A 20855-nucleotide genomic window follows, 5' to 3' on the forward strand; every position below is an offset into this window, starting at 1 on the left:
AACCACTTTCAAGGGTTTGCTCATCCATGTAGGTGTGGATACACTTTTGACACAAAGCATGATAAAGATATCCAATAAACCCAACACGAGTATCCTTACCTCTGAAACTAAGAAACACATCGTACTTTTCTTGAGAAGAAGAAGAAGAAGAAGAAGAAGAAGAAGCAGCCATGTTAATTTATAACCTGCAAATCCACAAGTAAATTTAATGCAAATAAAATCTCTCTTAAATATAAATATATATATATATATATATATACACACACACACACACAGAGATGGATGAGTAACCTCATGATAAAAAAAAAAAAAAAAAAAATCTCTGTTTATACACGCACACAGATGGATGAGTAACCTCATGATAAAAAAAAATTCTCTGTTTGTACCTTCTAACTAGCTCAGAACCCCAACCCGCCGTCCTCTTAATTTCTCATTACATATATACCTAACCCCTCTACTCTAAATGGCCTTTATAGCATTTCTGGGTTTTAAGCTCAAAACCATAAATAAACAACTCAAATGAAAAAAAAAAAAAAAAAATTGCAGATGGAGGTAAATAACCGAGCTTTCTCTTCTCCAATTCCGATCCTAGAAAGCTCTGTTTCTCTGTTTGGAGAGCAAGGTAAAAAGTAGGCGGAAGAAGCTTCATGTCTTCTTTCTTAAACCTTCAAATAAACAATCAGAGCACTCAATTACATGTTGACTCGGTTGACTCGTTTTGTACTTATGCATAAGATTTTTTTTTTTTTTTCTCCAACAAAAGGAATAAAAACTAATAAGGGGTAGAAATTGCTTGGCACCTTCCTCCAATTTCCGGCTCTCCTTTTAATTTCTCTTTACAACTCCGTTGAAAAAAATAAATAAAATGAGACGATTTAATTGCATGTTGACTAAGTTGACTTGTTTTGTAAATGGGATATTTCTCTCTAATTAGAGAAAAGATGAAAATTAATAAGTGCATCGAAATTGCTTGTCTTCTTCCTTGAATGTCCCACTGAATTCAGTAGACATATTTTCTACATAATGTTATACTATAGAATATCAAGTGAACACGGCTTTTCCTTTATGAAAAAGTAAAAAGTGGTGTTCACGTGACTTTGTCGAAATTTTTATAAAAAGAAATATTAGATCTAAAAATTTAATTATTGAAATCCAAAAGTACATCATGCATTAACAAACTATAGCTCATTAGAATTAACCAACAATTTATATTTGTTCTACTTATCATCTACAAGTTATTAAAAAAAGAAAAAAAAAAAAAAGAACAAGAAAAAGAAAAGACTTTTTTTTTTTTGCTTGAAAAAAAAAAAAAAGACTTGTGATCCACAACTACCTCTGTCAAATTAAGGCCGGAACAGGATGGTGTGCTCGGAGGCCAATTTTTTTAATAAAAAAATCGTACCTTTCTTTTTAAATAAAAAGTGATATTTCTAATAGATTTTTTATGCATATATAATACTTAATATGAAATTTGATGTAGATAAATTCCAAAATATGCAAATTTATTTTTACGCACGTGAATATATAATTTATTATGACCAAAAAAAAAAAAAAAACAGAGCTAGCTTTCAAAATAGTAAAGTCAATCGCTTGTCCAATTCTGGTATGATGTACAGTGGCGGATCAAGGAAAGATCATAGAAATACAAATATATACATACAATATTATTTTGTTTTCATTTTTTTCTTAAAAGAATCTCTCTCTCTCTCTCTCTCTCTCTCCCCCCTCCTTTTCTTTCACTCTATTTCGCGCTCGCTCTCCACTTCCACTTACTTTTCCCACTTCGCTTTCAATCAAATGCTTTCACTGAGAATCTGAGAAGCTTCTCTTTCCCTTAAGAACAATGAATCGTGGTCCAAACAAGTTTACCGAACATCGAATCCATACTAAGCTCACTGCTCCTCCGCCTCCGTCGCTGACCACCACGAACAACAGAAACATTCTCATGCCGGTGATGAGGCCTCCAAGAATTGTCAGAATATCGGTCACCGAAGGCGACGCCACCGACTCTTCCAGCAACGATGAGTAACAAGGAGGCTTCGCCGTCAGAGAGTCAAGAAGTTCGTCAACGAGATAGCCATCGAGTCTTGCTCCTCGAGAGAGAAGGACGGAGCAGGAGGAGTTTGGAGGAGTAGTAGATCGTCGATGACGTGCCGGAAAAGGTTCGCCGGAGGAGGAAACACAAGGCTTAAGGCGACCCACCGGAGTTTAAAAGCTCCGGCAAAGACGGCGGCGAAGAAGTTTCGCGGCGTGAGGTAGAGACTTGGGGAAAATGGGCGGCCGAGATTAGAGATCCCAGGAGACGTGTACGTGAGAGAGCGTTTTTGCGAGGGAAATTGAAAGGTATAATCTGAGCCGTTACTTTTAATCCAAAATCAGTATAAAATCACATTTTTGAACGGGATATGGATATAAATTGGTCAGATCAGTGCTGATAATAGCACTCTCCTATATTTATATATGATATAGGGGTAAAATAGTAAACAAGCGAAATAAATAGCATTAAGAAAATTATAAAAAAATATTTGTGGGGCACATGCCCCATATGGATACCTCAGTTTGTCTAAATCTTATATAAAATCCTGGGACTGTTCAGGACTAAAACGTTTTAGATGAGAGAATTCCTATAAGATTGAAATTTATAGGTAGCATAATGACTACTGTTGGTGGATTTGATCCATTGAAAAAAAAAAAAAAAAAGAAGGTTCATGTGCAAGAGAACCAACAAATAAGGAATCATTATAACCAATTTAAAGTATCCAATTTTATTGGGAAAAAAAAATAAAAAATAAGGAAGCACATTCATTTCTTTTTGTCAAGTGATGCTTAGAGGAATAGATCCCTTTCGAAAGTAAGCGTTGCTATGTAACTTCAACAAAGTGAGAAAATTAGTCATTCTAACCAACCATGAGCTAGCAACCGCTTTTTCAATTATTACACAAGGTTTTTCTAAAACTTGTTTGGTATAGGAGTTATTATAATTATTTTCTTTCTTTGTGGGGAATGTTATATATTATTACACAACATATATAAATTTTTTTTTTTTTTTTTTCCTTCTTTCTGAACTTTCTGAATTCAGTTTTGCTTGTCTTTCTTGGAGCTATAACACCAACTTATATGTAAAAAACTTGGTTCATAAATCAAAAGAAATGCAAAGAAAAAGAGTCATGCCCCTTCTGATACTTAATGCCAGTTAATTATTGTTTGTTAATCATTGTAACAACAAAGATGAACAAAAATAATAGATTTTAGATGTTTGAACTAAAAATGCTTTCACAGTAGGGATGACTCTGTTTTGACTTTATTCTCTATTGGTGTACTTGGCCATCATAAGTAAAGATAATATTTTGTTTGGATTAGATGTAGTTGTTTTATTATGTGTGTACCTAAGAAGTTCAGTGCAGGACTGAGTTATTCTTTGTTGTGTTGGTTCTAGTCTCCACCTTAACGATACCGTCTATTTTTTTGCTTGGTATGAAACAAAACCATCTTCTTCCTTTTTAAAATTTTTTTTTTTTATTTATTTCTTAATTTTTAAATCTTATGCAAGGAAACAAAACCGTCTTTAAATTTAGGACTACATAGGAACTTACAAGCTTGTGTAAAAGTGATTGTGATTCTTAGAGAAAAATAGAAGCATCTGCCTAGTTAAGCAAAAATAAACTAAATCAATGATAACTCTTCCATTCTCCATTTATAGAAAATTACAACCCAGAACTCCCTCTAGCCACTGGAAACTTGTTCTATTGTCGTAATATATGAAGGTAAGTTTCCGTGCTGTCAGAGCTACAAATACCAAATGCTTTTGATAGGTTTAAAAAATAATTACATATAGGACTAGTAGGGGTGATTGCTTTGGAGGCTGTTATTTTGTTAATCAGTTAACCACTTTTCTATATGAAATGAAAACTAGGAACACTAGGATGATATTTTTATTAAGGCGTTATGTGAATTGATATTCAAGGGAATGGGATATAAAATAGAATTGAGCTCAATTTAGTAGAATTAATGAATTATTATGTCAATGTTTTCTATTTAGGTTGTTCTTGGTTGGATTCTATTCATGTAACATTTTAGCAGAAGTAAATATGTGTTGCATGTTTCAACCAAGGTTGCTTTCTATGCTTTTTCATGCCACTTTTATTCATTAGTCTGTATCCTTGGAACTCTGAATTTCAGTTTAATATATACTTTTGGTGTTGGATGCATGCTACTGGCCTTGGTAATATGTCGAATTGGCATGGTTGCTAACCTGCCTAATGTATTCATTGGTCCCATTGTTGGACAAAAATAGCAGGGCTTTTGAAGTAGGGAAAATCTCTGTTATGGAGTTTATGAGTAAACTGCTCGGAGAGCTCGTTGAGTGGACCAAGTTACCATCAGTATCAAAAAGCTTAAGCTGTTAAAGAGGAGAGCCTACTATTTAGATCAAACTAAGCACAACACACAATTTCACTTTTCATGGCATTAATGGCATGAAAACAAAATATAGAACTCTTCATATCAGGGCAAGTTTTTGTTCTCTCAGGAGCTACAAATCCCCAGTGGAGGTGATTACATATTAGCACTAGTGTGGGTAATTGCTTTGGAAGTTGTAATTCTATTAATCATGTTGACAATTTGCTATGAGAACTGAAAACTTAGGACCACTAGGGTGATGTTTTTGTTGAGAGGAAATAATGAAGAAATTGGTGGCTGGAGAATTAGACTTGTTGGTAGATAACATGACACCGGGTCATGGAAAAGATTTTGAAAGGGATGAAGTCATGTTGTTTCCTTTGCTCTAAAATGGGGGATGGAAGGAGAATCCATAATTTGTAGTTATTAAAAATTTCCTTCCCTTTGTTATTTAGTTTACTGTCAGAAGATCCTAAGATTTTTGACTATTTGAGGTTAGCGGAAGAACTTGTTACTGAAGTCTTTTTTCTGCTTTGGAAGTTGATTTATAGAAACTAGCAGTTATGGACGATTTTATTTAGGTGTTATGTGAAATGAAATTCAAGGGCATAGGGAGATACTTTTAAAAAAAAAAAAAAAAAAAAAAAAAAAAAAAAAAAAAGACAATGCTTCATGTAGTAGAAAAATTCTCGACATCAATTAAGGTTGACAGAACCGTATCCTCTGTGGTATTTTCCAACAAAGGTGCCTTCCTTTGCTTTGGCTTCTGTACTTGAAACATATTGGTAGTAAAAACTTCTAGGATGAGAGCATATATGCTTATAGGTGCTTTTTATGAGAGAGTTTTTAGGGGACTGGGAAGGCCACTTTTATTAATTATTTAGCAGCCTATGAACTCTGAATTTCTGTTTTATTTACTTTTCGTGTTTCATGCATGCTTCTGGCTTTAGTAATCTGTTGAGCTGGAATGGGGGTTTTGTATGTAGACCGAATAATGAAGATTGTTCCCGGGTTCTGCATCACAAACCAGGCATGTTGCTAACCAGCCTGAGGTATTCATTGGTCCCGATGTTGGTGAGATATAGTACAGCTTTTGAAGTGGAGGAACATTCTGGTATGCGGTTGAAGGGTAAACATTTGACAAACAGTTTAGAGTGGACCTAGTTAGATCACTCCCAAAAGTTAAACTGTTAGAGTGTAGGGCCTAGTATTTCTAGCAAGCTAAACACAATACAGTTCACAATTACTTCAAAATGTCTACTAATTCCTTATTGCAAAAACTCTGTGGATGCCTATGAATGTCTATTGCGGTAGGAAGCAATACAAGAATTTCAAGTAGGAGAATTGAAAAAGCAGTTCTATTCATAATAAAATGTGTTCTCTGTTGCAATATCCAAATATTAAAAGGAAACACCTCAATTGGAGTTCAAGTCACATTCTGTAGCAGAATTCTATTGAGGAACATATATTAATGTCGTTTATTTATTTTTAAAATTTTTCTAATGCAAGTTTTAACCTAATAATGTAATATCACATCTAAAAAGTTCCCAATTCTCCTAACAAATTTTCTCTGGTACAGCTTCTCTCTGATTGTGCTCCTGACTCTGTGACCTACATTCTTGAGTTGCTTACTTTGAGTCATTATGCTGGTTGTCAATTTTATTGTGCTGAGAGCCGAGGAGAGTCTTGGGACTCAGAAGGAAACCACATAAAAAATGTAAGACTACGTTTATCTACTGTACTTTTATCAAAAGTTGAAAGACTTTACATTTAGTCCGTATCAAACTCTACATGGCCTAATTGAATTTTGTGATTTGAAGACCCATAAAATAGAATCCATAAGAAAGTAGAAATTATGACAAGTTTACTGGTTTTTAGAGATCAGTTTGAGAGTGGTTTGAAAGTAGTGTATCTATAGACACTTCTATTACGTTATTTTCTATTTTGCAGGATTACAGATTTTAATTTATAAATGGCTATGTTTGGAGGTTAGTACTTTTATGCTTTAATAGAATTTATTATGTATATTTTAGATTTGCATAATTAAGATAAATTCTTACAATTGATATCAGAGCATGGTTAATATGCATAATAAATTCTTTTGTAATTTTTCGTTATATTGACTGTGTTCCCATTGTGAACATTGATATGTTATTATATTAAACTGTACAAACATGTTTGAGCATCAAATTGTTTCTATTAGGCCATTGATTTATCTGTGTATTCTAAATATATATACATTGCTTTACATTAATTTTTTTTTCTTTTCTTTTTTATTTTATTTGTGTACATGTGTAAATTATGAGATTCAAGATTACATATTTTGTGAATATATATACATGTTCGATTTCTATTTCGAATAAATAAAAATTAAAAAAAATTTGTGAAATATCGGCTCCGTTTACATTGTATATTGGTTTTGCAAAATATTGGAAAACTTGTGTTTTGCATGATTTATGACCTGGGTTTTGTGGTATTTTCTTTTTCGGATGGAATGGAACAAGTTTTTAGCGTTATTTTGGATTGAAACCTCCAAATTGGGTCTGAAAACTCTCGTAAAAAGGCCGAAATTCATCCTGCTTGGGTGTTTAATTTTCTGGGTCTTTTGGATCAAATTAACTTGGGGAAATAATTGCCAAGAGTAGACGAATTCAACGTCTCCGGTACCACCAGAAATGGAAGCTGGAATGGCGAGATATGGCCGGGTACAGATATCGGGTCGCATGACCCGTCTGCACTGAAATCAGGTTGACTCGTGACCTGGATTTGAGGAAGGAGACATGTACTACATGCCGTTTGGAGCCCTTTAGTGTTGACGTCAGCACAATGTGTCATTCGCTGGCATCAGCATGTTGGCGTTAGCAGCCGAAATGTATATAAAAAAAAAAAAAAAAAGAAGGGAAGTTTTGTTATTTAATTCATTCATTGTTTATTTATTTATATGGCTATTTATTTGTATAGTTATTTATTTACTTATTTATTTGGTTAGTTATTTGTTTAATTATTCCATTCCAAATTTCTTGAATTAAATTACATATCAATGTTTGGCGAAATGGATTGTGTTAACTTTCCCTAAAAAGGCTTTGTGCCTAGTTGGTATATTAGTATGGGATTTTAGGTAACCACCTGTCGTGAGACTTATTTTTCTGTATTATGTGTACCAATGTAATGTATATTGGCATAATAGATGTGATGTTTTATATTTATTTATTTCATGAAATTGTCAATATGTTGATATGTTTCTCCCACTTATTAACTAGGGTCTATATGGGTAACTGGGCTACCCTGTCGATGGTTTTAGTTGCTTTGTATGACGTTTGGAATGATAATGGAAGTTAATTGAATACCACGAATCGTAGGTTCTGAGTTACCCTGTCGGTGATTTAGTTCAATGCATTTGATTGTGGTTATTTGGTTGACTATCCCTGGCCCACGAAAGGGTATCTTTAATGCTATAAAAAATCCAGCGATATTGATTTTATGTTTTGTGTTGAGGGGCTGGAAAATAGTTATTGTTTTATATATTAAATGCTTTATTGTGTTTACGATTTTCACAGTTATTAGCACTCCGAATGTTCTGCTAATGACTATCATGATGAAATTAGGTGGGATAAATTATCAAAAGTGGAAGAAGACTTTGGTTATGAATTTGACATTTAGGAAATTGGATTTAGCTTTGGAGATAGATACACCAGAGATATGGACTGATGAGAGCAGTGTAGCTGTTAAGAAACTTTATAAGGACTGGAAGCACTCTAATAAGTGCTATATGATGATGATGGAGAACTATATGGATGAAGCTATATGCTGGCACTACTAAAAAAATGCCTTTTAACAACCATTAATTTGGTTGTAAAACATCCTATTTTGGTCGTCAGTGGCTTTTAGAGACCAAAAAACCGTGGTCACCACGTGGTCGCTTAAACGTCGTAACAGATTCTATTTAGTAACTAATATATGTTGGTTGCTAAATCAGTTGAGGTTTTAATGGCTAGTTTTAAGGATTTTGTGACCATAAATTAGTCTTTAAAACTCCTTGAATATTAAAAGGGACACCAACTTTAAGCTTTTATCGACCAATTATAAAATATGAGCAACCAATATTTTGTCACTCAATGCTGTGTTGGTGACTATTTATGGTCACTTTAAGCATATATTTTAGTCATAAAAACTTATAACTTCGTAACCAAAAAATGTTATGGGACCAATTATTAAAATATTCATGGCCAAAATTATGGTCACTAAAATCCGTATTCAATGACAAAACGTTCCAGTCATCAAAAGAGGTTTTGAACGACCATATAGTTGGTTGCAAAAATATGGTTTTAGCAGCAATGTGATTTGGTTGAAAAGCACGCACCAATATCCATGGTTATTGTAATCGTACCATAAACTGTATCAACGCATGTTTGTTGTAATCATACCATCTCATTCTTAAATATAAAAAAACATTAAAAAAAAATTGAAGACAAAATACAAACGAAACAAATTAGAAACAAATTACTAATTGATTGATATATTGGGGAAAAAAATGTGCATAACTGATTCAGATTCAATAGTATTCTATAATAAATATCCCTCACTTCCATTGAAATTCTCCAAGAACACTAAATGCATTTGTGAATATTTGACAAATAGAGGCAATAATAAAATTTAGGAAAAAAAGACAAACTCTAAAAAATACAATAATAATTTCACCAATAAAACATTTTTTATTAAGCCAATAACATTCATGATTGAGCATAAATTCACAAATGAAAATACATAATTAATTTTCAATCAAAACAAACTCTACACAAATATACAAGTAATTCTCAATCTAAAAATAACTTGCACAAGGTAAAACATTGAAGGAAATAGAATCACTGTTACTCTAAATACTATCATGAATTGGAATAAAAACAAATATACATATGTATATATATATATATATATATATATATATATATATTTATATATCTAATCCTCCTAATTCACTTTAAGAAATATCCTATTAGGATCATGTTCGGCACTGTAGATGCAATCAATTGCAACAAAAAAAAAAAAGTACTCTTTTTTGTCATTAGGTGCTTGTCCAAGGTGGTAAGATGGTGCAATATATTTTATTATGATGACACCCCTGTTTTAAAAAATAAAAGTATATTGGAATTGATGATGACATAAACATAAAGAAATTATTAAGTGAGAATATAAATATAAGTAATTAATATATGCAAATAAACCACATTCAAAAGACAGCATAGGTTATATTAACCTATAGTTAAAATGGAGCATGATCAGCATAAACATGAATATAAATCATTACACAAATACAACAGTATGATGAAGAGAAATCATTACATAAATACAACAGTACAAGTAATTAGTATATGCAAAGTGAAGGAACTTTCTAATATGTCCAAGGTAATAACATGGTGCATTATAATCATATTGTGATAAAACTTTAAAAAATAAGAGTATATGTAAAGTGATGACAATAAAAACAAAAACGAATTATTAGCTGACAATATGAACATTCTGGACTTAAAATATATATATATATATATATATATATGCTAGTAAGCTATATTAAAAAAGCAACATATAGTTATATTAAATTAGTTTAAAATGGAGCATAATCATCTTTAACATGAACAGAAATCATTACATAGGAAACTGAAAAAAGGAAAAAAAATATATAGTTATTTATGCAAATGAGTCAGTATCCTCACCGGTTTCACCATTACTTAACAACTCATCTTCACTATCATTGTCGGTTTCCTCATTGTACTCCCCATTATCTTCATTCTCTGTGCCACTATCTGCATCTTCATAATCTTCACTCTCTGCACCACTCTCTGCACCACTATCTACATCTTCAAAATCTCCACTCTCTGCCTCACTATCTGCATCTTCATAGTTTATGGCACTCTTCAAATTAATTTCTATTGGGTCAATATCTTCACGATTAAGACGTTCAATATCAATTGATTCAAATAAAATTTGAATGTCCATTGAATCATTTTCTTGATAAGCATCCAACTCATAAACTTCAAATGAATCACCATGATCATCACCTTCATCTAATCGGTCTGGAAAATCCCACAGATGACGGTGATGTACCTTTCGAACCACTTTCCAATGTTGACCCATCTTGTAATCATCCACGTAAAACACTTGTTTAGCTTGTGAGGTAACGACAAAAGGGTCGTTCTTATACTAATATGAAGTGACATTAATGCTTGTGATTTGAAACTCTGTGATCATCTTTTTCTTTTTCACATTCGTGTCAAACCATGCACATCTAAAAAGTACAACAGAGTGTTTGGACCTATAGTCTAACACAAGAATGTCTTCTATTACCCCATAAAAGTCACAAGATTCATCATCATGATCACCTACAACCCAAATTCCACAATTTTGAGTGACACGCCTATCATCACGAACTTTTGTGCGATATCAAACTCCATTTACTACACATCCACTATATGATCTTATTCCATAATCAGGACCACATGCTAGTGAGTACAACTCATCAGTTACCATTGGATATTTACATCTACTGAAATATTTTATCTGTGAAAATATAATTTTAATTAATTAACAATACTTACATATCAAGCTGGAATTTTACCTTTCATAACTAAAAAATACATACACGTTGTTCAAACCATTGTGGAAATTCCTTTTCTTGTACCTGCAGAATACTTGTGACACCCCTGTTTTGCAATAGTTTGGTGTGCTCACTGTAAAAATGTAATTTAATTAGAAGTATAGATTTATAATTTACTTATTTTGAACTTCAACTAATAATTTATAAGTTTTGGTTCTTACTTAAAATATGGCTGCAACTCACAGCAATTGTAAAGGATGTACCAATGAGCTTTTTTATAATCATCATCTTTCAGTTCAACAAATTGAGGTTTCCCCAACAATTTCACAGGTTGAGTGAATACTGACAAAGTCGAAGCAATCTGATTCTCACCATCTTTATTACGTTCTGGCCGATTGAATCGAGTTTCAATACCATGAAGATACATTGAACAATAAGTTAATGCCTCATTGACAACATAACCCTCTGCTATTGAACCTTCTGGATGAGCTTTATTTCTCATATATTTTTTCAATGTTCCCAAAGCTTTAATAATGAATGAAAAATATCATAAAAAAAAAGTAAAAACATAAAAAATTAAAAGAATGTAAATTGATTGATCAACTTTAATAACCAAAGGTTTTACCTTTCAAAAGGATACATCCAACGAGTATGTATTGGTCCTGCCATTTTTGCCTCATATGGTAGGTGAACTGCTAGATGAACCATGATATCAAAAAAGGCTGGAGGGAATATTCTTTCCAATTTACACAATGTAAGTATTATCCCCTCTTGTAACATATCCAAGTCTGAAACAGATAGAGTTCGTGCACAAAGTTTTTGGAAGAACATGCACATTTCAATAATTGTTCCACAAACCTCTTTCTTAATGTAAGGTCTTATACCCACAGGAAAAAGTTGTTGCAAAAGAACATGACTATCATGAGTTTTCAAACCTGATATCTTACCATCCTTAATGTTCATATTCTTTGAAATATTAGCAGCATAGCCATCTGGAAATTTGACAGATTTAAAAAACTTACAAAACTCATGTTTTTCATCCCTTGTTAATGAAAAACATGCCAAAGGTTTCAAAACTTTACCGCCAGTTTCTTGTAAATGCAATTCTTTTTGAATTTTCAGATCCTTTAAATCCATACGTGCCTTGTCAGTATCCTTCGACTTACCTTTGATGTCCAACATTGTTCCAACTATATTATAACAAATTTTTTTCTCAATATGCATCACATCCAAATTGTGCTAAAATTTTAATTTAGACCAATATTCTAGTTCAAAAAATATGCTTTTCCTTGTCCAATTTAATTCACAGGCAGCACGTTTTCTCTTTTTATCCACATTGTTAGGATGTTTCCCCGGTCTGCTGTCAATTGTCCTATCTAACTGTTGTAATATTTCAGCTCCTAAAAACTGCCTTGGAGCTAACCTTCGTTCAGGCTTTCCATCATATTGTCGATTATTTCTCCATGCATGATTTATGGATAAATATCGACGATGTCCCATGTAACAAATCTTACTTTTTAAAGCTTGGGAAGAAGTATCTTCATTACAAGTTGGACATGCTTTGTATCCTTTGATACTCCATCTAGAAAGTGTTCCATATGCTGGAAAGTCATGTATTGTCCACAACACTGCTACATGCATTGTAAACCTCTCCTTTTTAGAGATGTCATAAGTGGTGACACCATTTGTCCATAGATCTTTCAATTCATCAATCATAGGCCGTAAGTACACATCAATGTCTTTTCCAGGTGTCGTTGGGCCTGGTATTAATAGTGACATCATCGAAAAAGTCTCTTTCATGCACTTCCAAGGTGGCAGGTTATAAGGCACTAACATCACTGGCCACATGCTATACGAAGTACTCATGTTACTAAAAGGATTAAATCCATCAGTGGTAGCACCTAGCCGGACATTACGAGGATCCATAGCAAATATCGGATATTGTTCATCAAAGTGCTTCCATGCTTCTCCATATGCTGGATGCCTCAATACTCCATTTGTGTTAGGACGCTTCTCTTTGGGCCATCTCATATCAATAGCGGTATGGCGAGATGTGAATAATCTTTGCAATCTTGGAGTGATAGGAAAATATCGAAGCACCTTTTGAGGGATCCTTTTCCCCTCAGTACTTTGAAATTTGTATCTCGGTTCAGCACATATTGGACATTTATCCAATTCAGCTGATTCTTTCCAAAACAATGCACAATCCCATTTACAAGCATGAATCGTTTCATATCCTAATCCAAGTGCATGAAGTGTACATTTTGCCTTGTAGTAAGACTTTGGCAATTTAGTACCCTCTGGAAGTGCTTCCTTGAGAAGTTCAAGCAACATACTAAATGACTTGTTACTCCAATGGTTTAAAGCTTTTATATGCATTAACCTGACCAAAAAGGTCAATGCAGAGAACTTTGTACACCCTGGATATAACTTGCTTTCAACTTCAACAAATAATCCTGAAAATTCTTTATTTCTATGATCTTGATCTCCAATGTGACCTTCATATGCATCTACATCAATATCCATGTCACTTGCAGCATCTTGCAATGCTACCATCATATCATCATTATCATCTTCTTCCCTATCATGTTCAACAGCTTCATCATCTTCCTCAAAACCCATTTCAATACCTTGAAAATTCAATGCCTCTCCATGATAAATCCAATTGTGATAATCTGGTGAAAATCCTTTCACCCATAAATGTCGTTCAACTACACTTATATCTTGGAAATACACATTCCGACAATATCGACAAGGACATCTAGTCCTATTATCTTCATCTAAATGATGTTTAGCCAATTCAATAAATGATTTAACACCATTTGTGTATTCATCTGACAGCTTATCATGACACCATATCCATTTTTTTTCCATAACTTCCTAGAAGAAACCAATAGTATAGTTATAAGGATATAATATATCAAGCACTTAAAATAACTTAACTTGTACAATATTGAAGCTAAAATGGGTTTAAGTGTCTCAATACACAGCAAGATAGCATTAAAGGATAGGAAATTAAAAGAATAATAAGCTAGTTAAATAGCAAAAGGAGAACATATATTGCAATATTCATATACTCAAAGAGATGAAATGGTCTATTTAAAAAAAAAAACAACAAAAAGAACAATGATAGGTATACTAAGCATTATTCATTCCACTAATATTTGTTTTTGGAGTATATTCATAGCCATCTAGAATTACCATTGATAATCAACTTCACTTTATCATAATAAAGATAAAACTTCAATGACCTTGTGTCCAGTGTGTTTTCTTATAGCATGATCCTTTTTAAAGGTGACAGCAAGGTAGTGGAAGTACAATGTCCGGAGCTGCTAATATATATTTATGTGTTACATAAAAATTATATGTATGTAGATATACTTTCTTGAAAAAAATAAGAATAGAAATTTCCAACTTACTAGGCATTAAGTTATGGCTAAACTGTGTGATATAGAGTTATCTTGTAACATAATATTTTAAATAGAATGTGGACAATGTTATTATGTTTCTATGATGACTTGGTTTACAAGCTGATTTGGAGTTTGGCAAGTATCCCTACATTTGGTTATTTCAATTGCTCTGCCACATGATTTTTGGGCTCAAGTTCGTGTAGATGCACTACTTTTATTGTTTTTGCCAAAATAATAAATTAGATTTTTCAATCTTATTGGAGGGTAAGTCAAATGGAAAAAACCACCTCATCCACGAACAACCAAACCATAATTCCAGGAAATGACATATAATTACGCTTAGAAATTATGAAAACCAAATAGGATATGGAAATGTAATTTGTATAAGTCATAGTAACTAAAAGTATTCACCTAATCCTATATATGCTGCAATAAGCTGTAAGTTGTTCCAACAAAGAATGCAGGTTACATATATTTGTTTTCCTATTGACTCATCATGTAGTTTGGTATGAACCCAAAAACAAAAATCTGATATATTTTTCAATATTTACAGCACTAGAACTCTGTCATTTACATAAAGACACCACAAACTAAGAAAGAAAATGTCTCTTACCAAGAATGCCTTCCTTAGGTCATGAAGAACCTTTTCCCTCTCGGCTCATCACATCTAGCTGAAAATCCAACCAGCTCCTCAATCCAGTTGCTTTCGTTTGATATGTATAAAACCCAATCATTCATGTACAGAAATACCTTACAAGCTGAGCAAAAATACATATGAAGAATGACTTCTTCATTCAGCCAAAATTCTGGAATTGGACGAAATTTGATAGGTGGTAGCAGAGGTAATAAGCTGTATTTTGAAAAGAAGAAAACGAAACTGAGAGAGAGGTTGAGAGTGTTACCGATCGAAATGGACGCACAGAGGGGTGGACTCCTATCACACAAAATGTTTCAAATGGGGATTTGCTTTTGCTAAAACATAAACATAAGGGAAAGATTGGGATTTTAGCAAAATGAAATAAATGGGAAATATGGAAAAAGGCGGCTAAACTTCCCGCCAAAGTAGAAATTCATATTTGGGTTTCACTTTCCAATATAAATTTTCGTTTACTTTCTCTATTTTGCTTTCTTTTCTTTCTTTTTCTCTTTTTTTCTTCTATCCAAATCATATGAACCTAAGAATTAACCATATAAAAATTTAATATTCATATGACAAATATTGTAATATACATTTTCTATAAAACAATGTCCATATATATATATATGTTAAATAACAATGAAAGCTATATGTATGGAAAGTGAAAAATCTATTTTGTCCATCTTAATTAATCAAGTGTAAATTAGTAGGAAACATATTTATAATGTGGTTAAGTATCAAAAAAGTTTATGTGCATTTGCAATTATTTTATATCATGATCATGAGTTTGAATTAAATAGTATGTAAATAACATCTTTCTTTGTATGATAAAAACTATAATAACATAACCAATGTTCCTTGAGAAAACAAAGAAGGATCAAAATCATAATTATTAAACACATATTTTATATATAATTATATGGCGACATATAGTATCTCAAATAAATTGCGGACTATATATATATGGGGTCGTGTTCTATCAAAAATATTTGACAAATATGATTGACAAATCGCACTAGCAATTACAGGATCATTCAATATGAAAATTGATATATTTTAAATATATTATAATTTTGAAAAATAATTATTTTTACTATCTATTTTAATAAAAATAAGCGATTATTTACCATTAGCTAATAACAGTTAAGGATTGCTAATATGTGTCAAACCCCTAATTTGTACACAGTACATTCCCCTATATACATATAGTTACTTATAAAAACTATGCTATAATACATCTAAGCCCTTAAGATTTGTAATAAGGTTTGTTATAATTTGATGTTAGAAAAATACACTAAGACCGTGAATGTTAGACGTTTTCCATCAAAATATCTTCCAACAACTTATAAATATAAATTTCACAATTAATCATTAAGTGAGTAAGAATTTGTAAATTTTATAATTAATTATTAAAATAAAAAATATATAATCATAAATAATTATTACGTTATGTCGGTAATAATCGTGGCACTAATTTACGAAAACAAAAAAATGATAAGAATATTAAGTAAAACAAAAAGATTTGACAAATAATAATCAATTACATTAAAAGTGTTTTTGCTGGCATAGAACCAATTATTAATTCACAACACGTTTATTATAAATTCATAGTCAAAAGTTAAGCATTCATTGAGGCACAAAATATATATACATATATATATATATATATATATATATATATATATGTGTATACATATAATTTTGCCTGTGAACAGTTAAAAATACATTAAAAATTAAAAATAGGTTACTTCAAAAATAAGTATAACATTAAAGTTAGTGAAAAAAGCAAAAAAAAAAAATTCGAACTAGTGCAAAATAAAGAAAATGCAGCTCGCCTCCTCTCGAGTTTAAACAACATTAATATAAACAAGCTTTTTTTTTTTTGTCTCATTATGTTTATCCTTGTTATTGAGAACAATAAAATGTAAAAAAAAAAAAACAGAAAAACAAAATTAAAATCATGTAGGGGAGAGATGGAATCCCACAAACTATTTTTCATTTTGCATTTTTTATCCTTAATTTAATTATTTAAGTTTGCATTTTTGTCCTCAAGTTCGTTTAACCTCCTAAACCTTTAAAACATTTCAGTTAAATGTTGTTCTACCATGGAGAGGGCATAGTATCGAATTCAGTCAAAATCCATGTCATAATTATAGGATTATAAAGTAGTGTCATTGCCTACACATAATTGTCATCGCATACATTTATATACTTACACTACAAACATAAAGTAGTGTATCAAAAGGACTGTAAGCTGAGCACTTGTGCCTGTACATGCTTTCCAAAACGACTTGTGATTGCAAATGTCTATAACCATGCATAGTGCCAAAAATTCACCTGTGAATGCAAATATTTTGCATGCTAACTATGTACACTATCTAAAAACTATGTATAGGTGAATTTTAACGCTATGCATATCACAAACAGAAACCATAACATCAAGTCATTGTTGCAGTAGGTGGTGGTGGTGGTGGTGGCAGCGACTGGCTGGGACTTGAAGGATGCTGACTCACATCCAAGAATGCAAAAAGTCTAGCAATGAGTTCTGCCTGTTGATCCACAACTTGTGCAAGTCTTTTTACCTCAACCTTGTAATCTTCAAACTCTATAACCAACTGAGGGGTAGGTTGGTTAAGCAGCCTGCTATAGCTCTTTCTTGGAGCTGGTCCAACACCAGAAATGAATCCAGCATTTCTACCTAGGACTTGTGCACGAATGTCAGCTTTTGTCAAAAAAACCGGTGCACTAGTATCATTAGGAGAAGCATCATCTTGTGTCTGCTGTGTTTGTGCTTCTTGTAGCCGAACCATCTCGTTCTAACAACATGAAAGGTATAAAAATATCATTATAAGATATTACAAGTATGTCAAACCAGTTAAGGAGTGATAAGTAAAACTTACATATCTTGATTCAGCTATAACATTATTTTTTTTGTGTCAGTGTGTTCTCTTGAAAAACTCAATCTCACTAATTGGTTCATTTGGAGATGACTACAAAATAAAAAGAAAGATAATTTTACTTGCATGCTTAAACAAAGGGAAAGTCACCTTCACATTTGGGACTAAACCTTCTGTATGTATATATATATATATATATGTATATATAGACACTTATATAACATTATAATCATAATCTCCAACTTCAACTCAACATCCCAATGAATCACCAAGATTCATAGCTTAGAAATAGCTCACAAACAAAGGTAACAACAAATCAATATAATCACATAGAACTATAGCTACAAGGCAGTAGAAATCCAATATCAACAAAGTTGAAGCATAAAAGGTTTGTCAGAATAACAAAGGTAGTAATAGTAAATGTCCTTTTTAGCTGATACTGTTGACATTTTTGCCTTTTTATCATGGCAATGAAACTAAATAGTCATTAAAGCCATGGAATTCTAAGCTCAAACCCAATTCTGCTATAGATACATGACATATATTATAAACTATCAAAGGACCAAAACTAGTAAAAATTCATTAGCATCCAATGACAACCAAATTTCAATAGACATAAGATGCATGAGCAAGAGGTTTATCCTTAAAATTGCTAAGTAAACACTAAGATATCAAAGATATTAATGCAATTAGAAATTTCACTTACCAAGCACTTTATGAACCGACTATTTACCATAATATGGAAAAATAATAAAGAAAAAATAATCCATTCTCAAATATAACTAAAGTAATTGTTGAAGAATGTCAAACCAATGCTGCCCTTGTTGCAATAAACGATCTTGATCCAGCATGATGATTATATAGCCTTTTAGCCCTATTACATTGCCCTGCTCTAGAACGTTTCTGTATATATAAAATAAATGGTTTAGAATATGATAAGATATACACATGAATTTAAAAAAAGTTTGAAACAGTTTAAATAGTTCTAAATCACCAAAAATTCTGGACTCTCAAAATGAGCACATAACCACTCCCAATCTTCTTGACATCGTAGTCTTTTTAGTCTAAATTGCAATGGGTCTTTGCCTTGCATGTTACACAGCTTGAAATGATTGTTGCAATAACTCCTATTGTTTTTGTACCTATCATGACAATGCCTCTCAACAATCTCTATCCATTGAGGATCATTCAGATCAATGTCATACCGATCCTTATACACAAAAGGAAAATAAAACCTTGTTAGTTATTATAATACTGATATGGTATATTAATGATATGAGTCTAAGTTTTACTCACAGCAACCTGTTTGTAGACAATTTTTCTTTCATCATCAAAAGCATATTTCCATCCCTTCAATCTTGGTGAAACAAAGTTACGAACAGCAACGCCAATCTGATTGGCAAAGGGAGAACAATGGTCACCATATGCATGCATATCCCCATCACTTACTTGGACGTGAAGTTTAGTATTGGATGCCATTGTTTTAAGAATTTCCAATCCTCGCGTAATGCCACGTGTATTTTTCTTCATTAAACCTACAAAGTGAAATAATGTTAATTAATAATACTATGTAATATAGATTCTCAATTTACATAACATATATGATAGATTACCAACATACCAATGGATACAGGTGTATCTTCAGTACTTTCATCTACAGGATCTATAGGAGAATGACCTCTAGACGATGTAATGTTTGAAATTGGTGTTTCCACATACTCTGGACCACTAGGTATTGATGTCTCACTAGGCGTTGGTGTTGTGGAACGATCTGGTGTTTGCATAGGTTGTCGACCTCTAGGGGATGGTGTCTCCATAGGTGATGCAGTCCTTCTAGATGATGCTGTCATCCTCAGAGACCTCCTAGGAACCAAATTCTCTCTTTGTGATGGTGTCCTCCTAGGGACCAAAGACTCTCTTTCTGCTGGGGTCGTCCTAGGAGAGCTCCTAGGGACCACAGTCTCTCTTTGTGCTGGGGTAGTCCTAGGAGACCTCCTAGGAACCAAAGTCTCTCTTCCTGGTACATATCTTGATCTCTTAGGTGGCATATTTAAAGGAATATTTTGGCAATATTTGTTTCCCCTATATTACCATCCTGAAAGCATAAAAAATAATATCAATACTATATCTAAGGGATTGATATTGTCAATAATCTTAATCATTCAATCCTTTTGTTATACGTATATATATATATATACATACATGTATATATGCATAAATGAAGCAATCACCACTGATCCTGTGAAAATGTTATAGTCCCTTCTTATTCTATTTCTCAAACCCACATATTTATATATATATATATATACATCTATATAGATGGAGGATGCCATCAGTATTCCAATCTCCACAAATTATGCACCATGCCTACACAAGGTGATCATAAATAATAATTAGACAATTAGTTATATATATTCAATAGGAGTTATTCTAATTTGATTTCTCCATTCAATTCCCAATATGCAATAATATTATATATTGATATTCAATTACATTTTGCTATGTTATGGGTGTTTATTATTAGACAAGTTACAGAGTCCATTATTCAACATTCAACAATTTAGAAGTTCTTAAAAGTCCCAATCCAAAAAAACCAAAATATAGTAAAAATCTAGAAACTGTCTTATTTGTTTATAGGTTGGAAAACCATATTTACTTCCTTACCTCAAGTTTTTTTCCCATTTTCGGTTACCCTTTTTTTTTTCTTTCTTTTTTCTTGTCTTTTTCTTTTTTTACATTTTGATTCAGTATCTCTCAAAAACAAAAAGTCTCAACCAATCAAATTACGATGCTTGTGTTTTTTTCAAAAGCAACAGAGCAGTTCAAGAAAATTCCAATCCATGAAAACTCATTACATTATGTTAAGAACATAGGAAAAAAGATAAAAATGCAATTATGTATCAACATGTGGGAAAAATTTC

General features: G+C 32.2%; 2 protein-coding genes and 1 long non-coding RNA gene across 3 annotated transcripts in view; 2 read left to right on the forward strand and 1 right to left on the reverse strand.

Moving 5' to 3' along the window:
- LOC107403301 (uncharacterized) overlaps positions 1-20855 on the forward strand; it is a 158817-nt gene that overhangs the window by 45672 nt on the left and 92290 nt on the right. The window lies entirely within an intron of this gene.
- Positions 1578-7399, forward strand: LOC132804349 (uncharacterized). The gene is made up of 3 exons (XR_009639478.1): positions 1578-2343; positions 5978-6115; positions 6349-7399. It is a non-coding gene; the product is annotated as an uncharacterized LOC132804349 (long non-coding RNA).
- Positions 11612-13864, reverse strand: LOC132804022 (uncharacterized). The gene is made up of 2 exons (XM_060817903.1): positions 12298-13864; positions 11612-11925 (listed from the first exon to the last, which is right to left on the reverse strand). Exons 1-2 carry the CDS (start codon positions 13862-13864, stop codon positions 11612-11614), a joined length of 1881 nt encoding a protein of 626 aa, XP_060673886.1.

Source organism: Ziziphus jujuba, chromosome 6 (genome assembly GCF_031755915.1).
Source record: "Ziziphus jujuba cultivar Dongzao chromosome 6, ASM3175591v1".
Classification (NCBI taxonomy): Eukaryota; Viridiplantae; Streptophyta; class Magnoliopsida; order Rosales; family Rhamnaceae; genus Ziziphus; species Ziziphus jujuba.